General features: G+C 55.2%; 1 protein-coding gene across 1 annotated transcript; it reads right to left on the bottom strand.

The window, feature by feature from the left end:
- Positions 1–8,101: 8,101 nt before the first annotated feature.
- Positions 8,102–12,551, bottom strand: LOC112545116 (uncharacterized). The gene is made up of 2 exons (XM_025182589.2): positions 12,397–12,551; positions 8,102–10,755 (listed from the first exon to the last, which is right to left on the bottom strand). The coding sequence occupies exon 2, from the start codon at positions 10,732–10,734 to the stop codon at positions 9,211–9,213; it is 1,524 nt and encodes a 507-aa protein (XP_025038374.2). The 5' UTR covers positions 10,735–10,755; positions 12,397–12,551; the 3' UTR covers positions 8,102–9,210.
- Positions 12,552–12,942: the final 391 nt, after the last annotated feature.

The raw sequence follows: 12,942 nt of genomic DNA, 5'->3' as shown, positions 1-12,942 counted from the left end.
CAAAAACGTTGAAAACTATGAACATGTCAACAACTCTCAGACCATGTTTTAAATTGGACATTTTTGTTTTATTCAGTTAGGACCCCAAAAGATTCATTGATAATCTTTTAAAAAAGAGTGAAAAAGGTTTGGAAGAAACACAAGAACTAGGGGTCACCAAATAAAAGTAATTGGTAGCAGGTTTATAACAAACCAAAGGAAGTTTTTCTTCACGCAAAGCAAAGTCAACCTGTGGAACTCCTTGCCAGAGGATGTGGTGAAGGCCAAGACTTTAACAGGGTTCAAAAAAGAGTGAAATAAATTCATGGAGGGCAGGTCCATCAATGGCTGCTATCCAGGATGGGCAGGGATGGGGTCCCTAGCCTGTTTGTCAGAAGGTGGGAGTGGGCAACAGGGGCGGGATCACCTGATGATTCCTGGTTCTGTTTACTCGCTCTGGGGTATCTGACAGGCCACTGGGACAGACCAAAGGTCCATCCAGCCCAGTCTGGCCAATGCTCTTCGTGGGGAAGAATTCTTGCCACCTTTCTGGGTAGAAGGGAGACTCTTTAGCCCCTAGAGTTCTTTAGCCCCTCATAAGGGACGGTCCCACCTTGAACTGGCTGCTCACAGCCTGATGGCTCTCCTGGGTTACAGCCTATCGCCCCTTCCCCTCTCTGGCCCCGTTGCCAAGGGGGCGGAGAGAGCACAGGGGATGGGGGGAGTCACTGGGGGACTCTGGCAGGCACAAGGGAGCTGGAGTCAGGGCTGAATCCTGCCCATGCCCGTGCGTCAGGTGGCTCAGGCTGAGCGGACGAGGAATGAAGTAGCTGGTGAGTAACAGGCTAGGTGGGGCTCCCAGACAATTATCCCGCGCTCCCGAGGGAGGGGTCTCTGACAGCCGATGACTTAACCCGAGACCAAAGCATTGCCCGCAGCGCTTGGGAAACAAGCTGGTCCTCATGCAAATTCCTCGTCTCCGCTTCCCGGGTCTCCTCAGCCTTATAAATTAGCTCCCCTTCCGCAGGCGCATCCACCCGCTTGGCTTGGAGCTGCAGCTGCCACAGGTGAGTGTCTGGGCCGAGCTCGCTCCCGGTGCCGGGGCTGCTTGTTACTCTCGGCTGCACTCCTATCACCTGCGCAGAGTTACTGGCGCCCTCGAGTCATGATTGAATTTCTCCAAGTTACAGAGAACCCGCCCTGTGCGAGTTCAGACCAGCAAGGGGCCCGTGCCCCACGCTGTGCAGGGGGGTGAAGCCTCCAGGGGCTCCTGGAGGGGATTCCTTCCCACCCCACAGGTGGTGATCAGCTAGACCCTGAGCATGGGGGCCCGGCCCAGCAGCCAGACAGCCGGGGAAGAGTCACGGCAGCCACTCAGGGCCTGCCCCGTCTCCTGCCCCACGACGGCCTTCGCCAGTGTAGCGGGCGTGTGGCACGCGGTTCCGGTCAGAGAGGTGTCGTTAGAAATTGCTGGCATTTGCCGTGGGGCCTCGACAGAAATGCGCCATATTTGTTGCTGTTGCTATTTATTCAGCTAGGTGATCCGAGCAGGTGGCATGGTGCGAGGCGCTGTGCACGTGCACCGTGCGTGCAAGGGCCTAATGCAAAGTGCTCACGCCGTCACCTGACGAATGGGGGGGAGGGAAAACGCTCTCGGGGCAGGGAGCTGAGATCGGGGGTGGCTCCCTAGAGTTGTTACAACTTGAAACAACAACGTTGTGAGAAAATTCAAAATCGTTCCATCTTGCAGGTTTCAAATGGGAACGATTTTGTATTTTTCTGACGTTTTCCCCTCAAAAACACTAAAACGCTTCTTTCTGCGTAAGGAGTGATGTGAATTCTGTTCCGGGCTGGGCGTCTTTCCATGTGTTCAGTCTTGAAAGACAATGGCTCAATCCAAAGGCGATTCCACACGCGCGCCTGTCCCCAGGGCTAAGCTCAACCTGGCCTTCCAATCCCAGGCAACCTGCCAAAATGGACGCCCGAGCCGGTGAATCGGGAGGGCAGGCCAAGGCGCGCGGTGGTAGGTCTGGTCCCTGCTGAAAAGACGCCTCCTTTCCCTTGCAGGTTTACCTCGACCATTGGAAGATGTCTTCCCAGCAGCACCAGTGTAAACAGACCTGCCCGCCTCCGAAATGCCAGGAGAAATGCCCTCCGCCGTGCAAGGAGCCGTGCCCCCCTCCGAAATGCCCTTCGCCGTGCAAGGAGCCGTGCCCCCCTCCGAAATGCCAGGACAAATGCCCTCCGCCGTGCAAGGAGCCGTGCCACCCCAAGTGCCCCCCCGTGCAGCAGGGCCAAGACTGGAAGCAGTGCTAGCCTCCGCTGAGCCCGGCGCCGGGAAACGAGGAGCAGGAGCCAAGCCCAGAGGGCCGGCGAGTCCCCTCTCTCCTGGCTCGTGTCGCTTCTGCTCTCCCCGCCGGAGCCTTTCGTACAGCGCCCGGCCTCGTCCCGCTGCCTCTGTCCTCGCGCCCCGAGAGCTGCCAGGAGGGATCGTGCAGCCCTGAGCAGCACCCTGCACCCTGGGGCCACCTGCTCCTCCTCCGTCCTCCGCGGGCACCGGGGGGGCCGAAATGCCAATCCCCACTCCCCACCCGGCGGCTGATTGTGGGCCAATAAAACGTCAATTCCACCCGCCTCTGTCTCCTTCTGGGTTTTTGTTTGTTTCACTTTTTCTCCCTCCCCCATTCACTCTACTGCCCCGAGATCCAGTTTCACACAAGGGGTGGGGCGGTGGGGCGGGGAGGAAGCTCTGTGTATCTGCAGAAGCAAGGGGGAGTGCAGGGGCACCATAGAGCCTGAGTAACACATGTATAGGGGGCAAACCCCCTTCATTTGCTAAGGACAGGACAGGACACTGGCCGGGGGAACCGGGGCCACGAGTCATGGGAGGGACGCCAAAGGTGCAGCAGCGAAAGGCCTCCCCACATGGCCCCTCCGTGGACTCCTCCCCACCCCGCCCCCAGTCCAGGCCTCCGGGGCTCTCCCAGACCTCCCCACCCCCTGTTACCAGGGGAGAGGGCAATGAGGAGGAAGCGGGTTTTATCCTCATGCCCCTCCCCAGATGCAGGCGCTTTCAGCAGGGAACTGCGGCAGCGAAAGGATCAGAACGTGGGCGGCTCCCCGCTGGCAGCTGCTCTGGTGCGGCTGCCCCCCACCCCTGGCCTGCCGCTGCATGTCCTGGGCATGTGCATCGCTGCCGGCGGACAGGGCGAGGGCGGGGCCTTTGCTCCTGGGAACCGTGGGCCACGCCCTCCTTTTGCCGCTGTGCTTCCAGCGCCTTGCTGTGCAGTCCTGTGTCTGGCGCAGGGGAGACAGAGCCCCTCTCTCCAGGGGCGGGGGAGAGCCAAGGGGGCCTGGGCTAGGGGCAGGGTGGGGCGGAGTCACATGGGGAGGTCTTTAGCGGGAGTCGCCAGCCCCCAGTCCCTCTAGCCCAGTATCGTGGCTTCAACAGTGGCCTACAGCGGCTGCTTTGGCAAAAGGGGCATGCACCCCACAGTGGGCAGGGTGGGATAATTTGCCCCCCCAATCTCCGGCCACCCTGAGCCCGACTTACACCTGAAGCTTGTTCCTCTTGGAACTAACCGACCCTGCCCCAGTGGGAAGGAGCGGGGGGCGGGGGACGGGGTCTTGCTGGCGCGTTCCCGGCTCACGTACAATCAGTGTTGACATGAAAAAAAACCCAGAAGAAAATAAATCTGTCAATGGAAACGTGCCGGACAGCGAGTGACCTTCTCTATGGGAAGCAGCAAGAACCGGAGCTCAGCGGGGCCACCGGGCGGGGAGAGACGTGGGGGGCGAGAGGCAGAGTGGGCAGTTGGTTGCTGGTGGGTGCTGACCTCAGGCTCATGTTCCTCATGGAAACATTTTCCCCGACCCTGGAGCAATCCTGGAGTCAGCACCTCTGGGGAAGGACGTGGGGACGTCCCGAGCAGCGATGTGCCACTGCGGTCGGGCGCTGCTCGTACGTTCATTCTGAGAGCCGTGGGCCATGGAGAGGGGACGGGAGAGGTGGGGAGAGTTACCGGAGTGACTCGAATCCGGGTTGGTTTTGTTTTTCAGTAATAAATGGGATTTTGGAGGATTGATTTCCACGTCATTGCTCATCTTATCTGCTACATATCTGGGAGACTTTGGCTGTCTGTCTGTGAGTCTGTTTGATCCAGAACTCCTCCAAAACTGTAAGAGCCAGGTCCACCCGATTCAGCCTGCAGCTTCCTCTTCCCACAGCTTAAAGCAAGGTCAGGGCTGGGTTGGGCCAGGACAATGGGAAGTGCCTGGAATGGGATTGTTTCTCATCACATCGAAAGGGAGGGCTCTGCTCGCAGGGACAGTGACGCTGTAGCAGGACCACGAGGGGGCGGGTGCACTGGGAAGAGAGGCTGGGGATAGTCGGGGTGTTGCCCGCTGCCACACCCCTCAGCCTTCCAGACAGCACAATCTGCACTGCGCCGGCAAGCCACCACGCGGCCAGCATGGCTCCTGCCGCCCTGGCCAGCCCCAGGCAGCTGCCCCCCCATCCGCGGCCCTGAGCCCCCCGCACGCCTAACCTCCTCCCCTGACTCCTGCACCCTGCACATTTCTGGACCATCCCGTTTCCCTGGCAACCAAGCCCGTACGCAGCGTTACGCCGAGAGGAAGCTGTGGACGGATTTGGCGGCCCAGCCCTTCTCATGCAGGAGGAGCCCTTGTTCAAGCAGACAGACTCTCTCAGGTGTACAGTAGGGTGTCGCCGGGCACCAGGGAGCTATTAGCGTGCTGCATACCAGGCCCGGGTCTCTCACTGCAAGTGCCGGCATGAATACAGGGCGGCTTCCATCGCCAGGCCCCACGGGAAGTGAGACTCATGAATGAATTAATTAATTTTGTTTTCGCGAAGAGCGACAGTGAGGCATGGCGGCAGGTATGGACGTGTCCAAGGCTCCCCGTAGAGTCAGGAACAGAGCCCGTGTCTCCCCACCCTGTGGCCTCGTTACGGAGCCAGTGTGTTGCAAGCCTTGTGAAAGCCCCCCAGCGCGGCTGCGCACCAGGCGACTCATCTCTGGGCGCTCGCTCCATCACGGGACAGATACAAGAGCGCCCTTGGGGCCTCCGCGGCCTTCGGCTGGATAGGGGAGGACTCCGAAATTTGCAGCTGTGTCCTAATGATTTTGTGGCACTCGGCAGCCAGCTGCGACCAGCATAAACTGACTGATCCTCCCTCGGCTCTAGCGGCGTCTGGGAGGGTCCCGCTATCGAGGGGAACTTTCCTGACTTCTACGTGACCCCGGTGAAAGGGGCCAGTGAAGGATCTGAGTCCCTGCTCCCGCTCCCTGTACCCAGAGGCCTCCCTGCCCTCGGGGGCTCCCCTTCCACTTCCTGCGTGGCGGAGTCCCCATAACCCCATCACGGCTGGGCCCAGGAGTCCTGGGGGCTGACCCCCGACCTCGGGCAGGGGCCGGGTGTCCCCGCTCTGGGGGCTCTGTTCTCCCCGGGCACTGCCTGTAGGTCAGTGCGAATACGGCCGATGGAACGGTGACCCACGTGAAAAGGAGCGTGAGGCCGAACGGGGCAGTTAGTTCAGACTAAGGGGATTTAAAAATAGCGACCGGACGGGAAGATGCAAATAAAGCCTGGGATATTTAAATCCCGGGCTTCATTGGCAACTTCGAATGCCTGCATTAGCCTCCCTCGTTCGAACTAGGGGCTAGTGTAGACGCACCCTGGGAGGGGGACAGGATGTACCCGGGGCTGGCAAATGCCTGGGAAATGGCTCCAGTGCCCCTTGACTGGCTTTTCCATGGGTTTGGGGGCTGCTTGTGGCACAGGCCGGTGGTGCCACCTCGATTCACTAGCTCCTGTCTGGAGGGAGCAGGGCCACAGAACAGGGGCAGGAAGGGCAGGGCGGGGGGGCACTAGGACCCCGCGGTGCCCTGTGCTGTGCACTGCACCTAAGGGTGGCCCCACTCTGCCTGAGCCAGGTGATTCCAGCTCACACGGAGGAGGGGCCACGCCGGGCCTCCTGGCTCCCTCATTGGCCTCCCGCCCTGTCAATCTGGCTGGCCTGCAGCATTGCTCCTGAGCGCACTGGATCTTGGGGCCCTGATTGCTCATGGCCCCTCCGCCTTCCTTTTTGCACTGGGAACTAGCCAGCCCAGCCCCGCAGGGGGAGCTTTAGGAGGGGCCCACAGGGAGGCTGTGTGCAGGAATTGCATGGCGCACTGGCCCAGCTCCAGCCGTGCAGACCTTCTCCTCGTGGTATTGACGGGCGCCCACGAGAGAATCCTCGCAAACACATTCTTCCTTGCCCTGCACATTGCACATTGCACAGGGCGTGTGACCAGGAACCCGCCTGGCCTGGCCAGATCACACCCGCTTTTTGCAGAAATGTGACTGCCTGGAGAGCAGACGAACATCAGAGCGGCCAGACTGGGCCAGACCAAAGGTCCATCCAGCCCAGTGCCCCGTCTGCCCACAGTGGCCAGTGCCAGGTGCCCCAGGGGGAGTGAATCGAACAGGTAGTGATCAAGCGATCTCTCTCCTGCCATCCATCTCCACCCTCTGACAAACACAGGTAGGGACACTATTCCTTACCCAGACTGGCTAATAGCCATGAATGGACTTAACCTCCATGAATATATCTAGTTCTCTTTTAAACCCTGTTACATTCCAGCCTTCACAACCTCCTCTGGCAAGGAGTTCCACAGGTTGACTATGCGCTGTGAGAAGAAGAACTTCCTTTTATTTGTTTTAAATCTGCTGCCCTTTAATTTCATTTGGTGGATTCTAGTTCTTCTATTATGGGAACAAGTCAATAACTTTTCTTTATTCACCCTCTCCACACCACTCATGATTTTATAGACCTCTATCGTATCCCCCCTCAGTCTCCTCTTTTCCAAGCTGCCAAGTCCCAGTCTCTTTCATCTCTCCTCATATGGGACCTGTTCCAAACCCCTCAGCATTTTAGTTGCCCTTCTCTGAACCTTTTCCCAGTATATCTTTTTTGAGACATGGAGACCACATCTGTGCGCAGTATTCCAGATGTGGGCGTCCCATGGATTTATATAAGGGCAATAATCATAGAATCATAGGACTAGAAGGGACCTCGAGAGGTCATCGAGTCCAGCCCCCCGCCCTCAAGGCAGGACCACGCTCCGTCTACACCATCCCTGACAGATGTCTATCTAACCTGTTCTTAAATATCTCCAGAGAGGGAGATTCCACCACCTCCCTTGGCAATTTATTCCAATGTTTGACCACCCTGACAGTTAGGAAATTTTTCCTAATGTCCAATCTAAACCTCCCCTGCTGCACTTTAAGCCCATTACTCCTTGTCCTGTCCTCAGAAACCAAGAGGAACAAATTTTCGCCTTCCTCCTTGTGACACCCTTTTAGATATTTGAAAACCGCTATCATGTCCCCCCTTAATCTTCTTTTTTCCAAACTAAACAAGCCCAGTTCATGAAGCCTGGCTTCATAGGTCATGTTCTCTAGACCTTTAATCATTCTTGTCGCTCTTCTCTGTACCCTTTCCAATTTCTCCACATCTTTCTTGAAATGTGGAGCCCAGAACTGGACACAGTACTCCAGCTGAGGCCTAACTAGTGCAGATATTCTCCGTCTTATTCCCTATCAGGTGCATCAGCTCCTTAGGAACTGAATTTCCCTTTGTTCTGATGGCATTGCCATGAATTCAGCAGGCCAAGGGAGTACCTGTCTTGGCTTGCCTCTCATCGCCAGTCACGGGGCTCAGTCATGCAGCCCTGATCTGCGCTGGGCAGAAGACCTGACTGGTGGTCAGAAGTGTCTCTTCTTGTCTTAAAAATCTGTGCCTCCTGGTCGTCCTTTCTCACTTAAAAAATCAAACAGTATTTCAAGAGTCACTTCTCTTAGGGATTGAGAATCCCGTTTAATTAACTGAACATCTGGTGCCACCGGTTAGCTAATCGATTAAATGGGAGCAGGAAGGGGCTGCTCTGGCCGCACTGGAGGGCCCCCACCCCCAGCAGGCCCTCTGAGGCTGGAGCCATAACTGGTAAGGGTGATGTATACCAGTAAACTGCTTAACCATTTACATCCCTCATTTCTTTTTCTACTTTAAAGATTTTGTCCAGAGAATTATTTTAATAAAGGACTTGTCCATAACTGATTATTGTTTTCTATTTTATTATTGTTGAAATTCACAGAGCAAGGAATTACGCATGCAATGCCAGCAACATACACCGAATAACTATAGCTAAGTACAGAGTACATCAACAGCATCACTGTTCCAGTGTATGGTAAAATCCATCCGAGGATATAACTCATGCAGTACAGCATATATGCTTCATTCATTCTCTGCACAATTAATAAGGGAAAGGCACGCATGAAGGTTGATTCTTCTAGAATGAATATGGGTTGGAGTTAATAATCAAGGTCTTTCCCATTATTGCTTGCTGGCTGTGTTTGATTTTTCCAAGATACCAAAACACCATGTAAGTTATTTGTGGACAAAAGGCTCTCTAAAGCTATTTTAGTGGAGAGGGCTTGTAATTCAGTATAGCAGATTTCTAATGGGACTGTAGATATTATAGGAATCTTTGCATCTTCTATACTCTGGGGTAATTGCCAAATGATGAGAAATTTTGGACCATGATTTTGTGGTGTCTGGAAAACCTCTTCTAGTCCACGGAATCATTATTACCCATTATTTGTGTTTCTGTAACACCTGGGTGCCTTAGCCAATGGCTCTAGGCACTGTACAAACATAGAATTAAACCCAGCCTCTGTCCCAAGGAGCTTACAGTCTAAGTAGCTAACAAAGTGCAGGCTGCAGATCCAGAGAGACAGACGTTGGAGCACAAGGTAATGACATCATCATGCTGGACAACAGTCTTGACTTTCATGGTAAAGCCTGAGCATCATTTGGGCATTCCTGGTCCTGCAGCATCACCTGCTCTAGCTCTGGGAGGTTCAAAAGAACTAGGAGAGTGCAATTAAATTAGCACATCAGAGCATCTTTGGTACAATTTCTATCCAATCCAGCATTTTCGAGCAGTGCATGCAAATATATATAACAGAGCCAGAAACACCATGTCACTTATTAACAGAACTATCCTACCATATTGAACCATGGATTGAACAAAGGGGTGGGAAGCTGTGCACCCGTAAGGAGAGAAGGGGATGAGGTAAGATGGCCGATGAGACGCCACAGAAGTGGGCGCTCCGATTTGGCTCACCGCTCTTCCTTCCATGGCACCCATTGTTAGTTGCAGGTTACTTCCTTTTGGGTGGCAGCTGGCCGGGCTGCTTGCTGTGTGGCTGTTCGGTTGACGGGCATGTCTTCACACAAGGGGGGGCTTTCACCGATGAATCCTTGCATGTTGGCTCCCCTGGAACACATGGGGTTGGCTTAGGGCCTCCAGGAGGAATGGTGACTGGTGGTTCCTTGCATGGCCCCTTCCCTGGAGGACATGGGGTTGGAGAAGGAATAGAGATTGGTGGCAACTGGCACTGTTGCTTCCCTTGACAACACGGTGCTGGCTCAGGGAATGCTGGAGGACCAGTGACAGGTGGTTCCTTGCATGGCCTCTTCCCTGCAGGGCATGGTGTTGGTGTAGGAGTTGTAGAAGAAGTGGTGGTTGGTGTTGAGGTAGAGGTCGTAGAAGGAGCGGTGGTTCTTCTTGGTGCAGGGTCTGGAGAAGGACCAGGGACTGGTTTTGGCTCAGGGACTGGAGGAGTAACAGGGACTGGTTTTGGCTCAGGGACTGGAGAAGTAACAGGGACTGGTTTTGGCTCAGGGACTGGAGGAGTAACAGGGACTGGTTTTGGCTCAGGGACTGGAGGAGTAACAGGGACTGGTTTTGGCTCAGGGACTGGAGGAGTAACAGGGACTGGTTTTGGCTCAGGAACTGGAGGAGTAACAGGGACTGGTTTTGGCTCAGGGACTGGAGGAGTAACAGGGACTGGTTTTGGCTCAGGGACTGGAGGAGTAACAGGGACTGGTTTTGGCTCAGGAACTGGAGGAGTAACAGGGACTGGTTTTGGCTCAGGGACTGGAGGAGTAACAGGGACTGGTTTTGGCTCAGGGACTGGAGGAGTAACTGGGACTGGTTTTGGCTCAGGAACTGGAGGAGTAACAGGGACTGGTTTTGGCTCAGGGACTGGAGGAGTAACAGGGACTGGTTTTGGCTCAGGGACTGGAGGAGTAACAGGGACTGGTTTTGGCTCAGGGACTGGAGGAGTAACAGGGACTGGTTTTGGCTCAGGGACTGGTTTTGGCTCAGGGACTGGAGGAGTAACAGGGACTGGTTTTGGCTCAGGGACTGGAGGAGTAACAGGGACTGGTTTTGGCTCAGGGACTGGAGGAGTAACAGGGACTGGTTTTGGCTCAGGGACTGGAGGAGTAACAGGGACTGGTTTTGGCTCAGGGACTGGAGGAGTAACAGGGACTGGTTTTGGCTCAGGGACTGGAGGAGTAACAGGGACTGGTTTTGGCTCAGGGACTGGAGGAGTAACAGGGACTGGTTTTGGCTCAGGGACTGGAGGAGTAACAGGGACTGGTTTTGGCGCAGGGGCTGGAGGAGGATCAGGGTCTCCTCTTGGCGCCGGGGCTGGAGCAGGACCGACGACTGGGGGCCCGGCGCATAGCGGGTTCCCTGAAGGACATGGTGCCGTCTCAGGGCATGTCACTGGCTCTGGACATGCGGCGGTTCCTGGGACGTTTTTCGGCCCCTTGCAGAGTGCCGGCGGCAGCGTGATGCCTTGCTTGCATTGCTGCTGGTCATGGGGATAAGGCATCTTTGTGCAAGACAGGGTAGTCTAAAAGAAGCACCAAAGTGTTATGGAACACGCAATGGAAACGCAGTGCGACCAGAGCCAACCCGCCTGTGTCTTGGGAGACCAATGGTCTCTCAGAACGCACGTCGCTTTACCCTCTCTTCCGCCTTGGGATGCCAACCCACTGCTCATGTCACCTCTGCATCCTGCCTTCTGAGCCCCTCTCTCATCTGCCTCCTCTCTGTTCCGTGCTTCCCGCACAGGCCTTGGCCAGCTCCCACACAGACGCCTCCCAACGAGAGACGATCAAATTGTTTCGGACAAAATTGCCTTTTGTGCCCCCTCCCTAGCGCCGTCTCCAGAAGCATCACTCTGCCCTTTATCTAGTGTCTTCCCGCCAGCACCTTCCCTGTGAAGCTGCTCGTCTCGGTATCTGCCTCTCGCTGCCAACGTCCCGCTGGCGTATTCTAAAGCCCAGGGGAAAGGAGGCTCAGACACTAGAGGGAAATGTCCAGCCCCCGTAATACCGAGTGTCTCCACGGCAAACACGGAGCCCGATGGTTCTCTGATTCTGGGCTGACATCAGTCTCACTCTGTCGGTGCCCCCCAGGATTCCAGATGGTGTTGGTGAAAGGAGAATAGTGCCCATTATATTCACAAGCTGTTGTGCGAAGAATAAGCAACAGCAAGCATGGCGCCATTCGTTCTTGCACTCACCGTGACATGTGCCGGCAGCAGCCTCCCAACGAGATGGCTAATCTTACACTCACTAATAACGCGGCGGCTGGAGGAAGCTAAACTGAATGCGCTCGCCCCTTGTGCTGTAAGGAGCACGGCATACCCAGCCCAGGGGTAGGCGATAAACCAGAGGTGGTTCACCAGGGGTGGCCTCTGGCGCTTTATTTAGTTGCGCGGTGTCTGTAGATAGAGCTGCTCGAAGCACCCGTTGGCTGTGGATCACTGTGCCCAGCCAATGGGAGCTGTGGGAAGCGGCGTGGGCCAGGACACCACTTCCTGCAGATGCCAGTGGCCGGGAGGAGCGATCTGTAGCCAACGGGAGCTGTACCTGGAGACATGCAGATAAATAAAGCGCCAGCAGCCCCCCAGGGCTAACACCGGTGAACCGCGTAGGCCTGTGGGCCACTCATTGCTCACCCCTGCCCTAGTCAAAGCAGACTAGAAGGAAGTTCTCATATAGCCCCCAAGTGTTGCAGTAGGCAACTGCACAGATGGATTATGGGAGATTTCCTGCAACCTATGAAGCATCAAGACCTTCCACCTACAGAAGTTGGGATCCAACAAAAGAAATTCCCTCTCCCACCTGGTCTCTGCCTTATCCTGGGGCCAATAAGGCTGCAACATTGCAAATAATGACAAACTTAGCTAAATCTGTTATCTGCACCAATGGCAAGTCCAGTGTCCATATATTGCTAGGAACAAGCTACACATACCTAGGGAATTGTCATGTATGTAGCAGCTCAGGGTATATTAACACCTAAAGCCAACATTCGTTGGCAGGCGTGAAGTTGGCTTTATCAAGGATATTTTTACTCTTTCTTCTATTCACTACCACCAACATCCACAAATGTCTTTAAAAGTGGCCTCAAGACTCCTTCAGATCGCCAGCCTGCGCTAACCTGAGCGCCCACGGAAAGCAAAGCACAGCTCCAGGACCAGACTTACCCAACTGCCCAAGAAGAAGGACCATGCAGAAGTCAAGCGGCTAGTGGTGCTCGGAGGCGAGAGAACTTTTATATAGTCTGCAAGCCCTGCCTTCTGGAAATGAGACAAGCCCCAGGTATGATGAGCTCACCCTTTGCATCCCACGAGACTCACGTATTTCCTCAGCTGACCTGTTTCTACACTGGCCTGGTAGGACACTCCCTCATGTACCGATGGGTGTTGTATAATTTAGCCTGATCTCCTCCCTGACTAATTGGAATGGCAAAAGTCACCAAAGTGATGAAAACAAGTGATACGTGGGCAGACCCCACCCTCACCCCAGCTGCAGTCCAGTCCTGCTGCAGTCAATGGCCAAGGACATCAACGGGTTTAAATGGACATTCGTTCACTGGAGTCAATGGAGCCAGGTCCCTTGGCCACAGAGCAGGACCTGTCTGGAGTTGTTTAAATGTGGCTGCATTTAGAAGTCTGGGGATTGATTGGGACTCCACTTAGGCCAACCTTCCAGGTGTAGTGCAGACCTGGCCTAAGCTACTAAGCTCGAGT

This window comes from Pelodiscus sinensis, chromosome 24 (assembly GCF_049634645.1).
Source record: "Pelodiscus sinensis isolate JC-2024 chromosome 24, ASM4963464v1, whole genome shotgun sequence".
NCBI lineage: Eukaryota > Metazoa > Chordata > Testudines > Trionychidae > Pelodiscus > Pelodiscus sinensis.
The sequence above is the reverse complement of the archived record's forward strand: the minus strand, read 5'-3'. Positions and strand labels throughout refer to the sequence as shown.

Bases quoted from the DNA above. Each gene is read 5' to 3' on its own strand.
- LOC112545116 (XM_025182589.2), bottom strand. From the start codon at position 10,734: ATGCCTTATCCCCATGACCAGCAGCAATGCAAGCAAGGCATCACGCTG.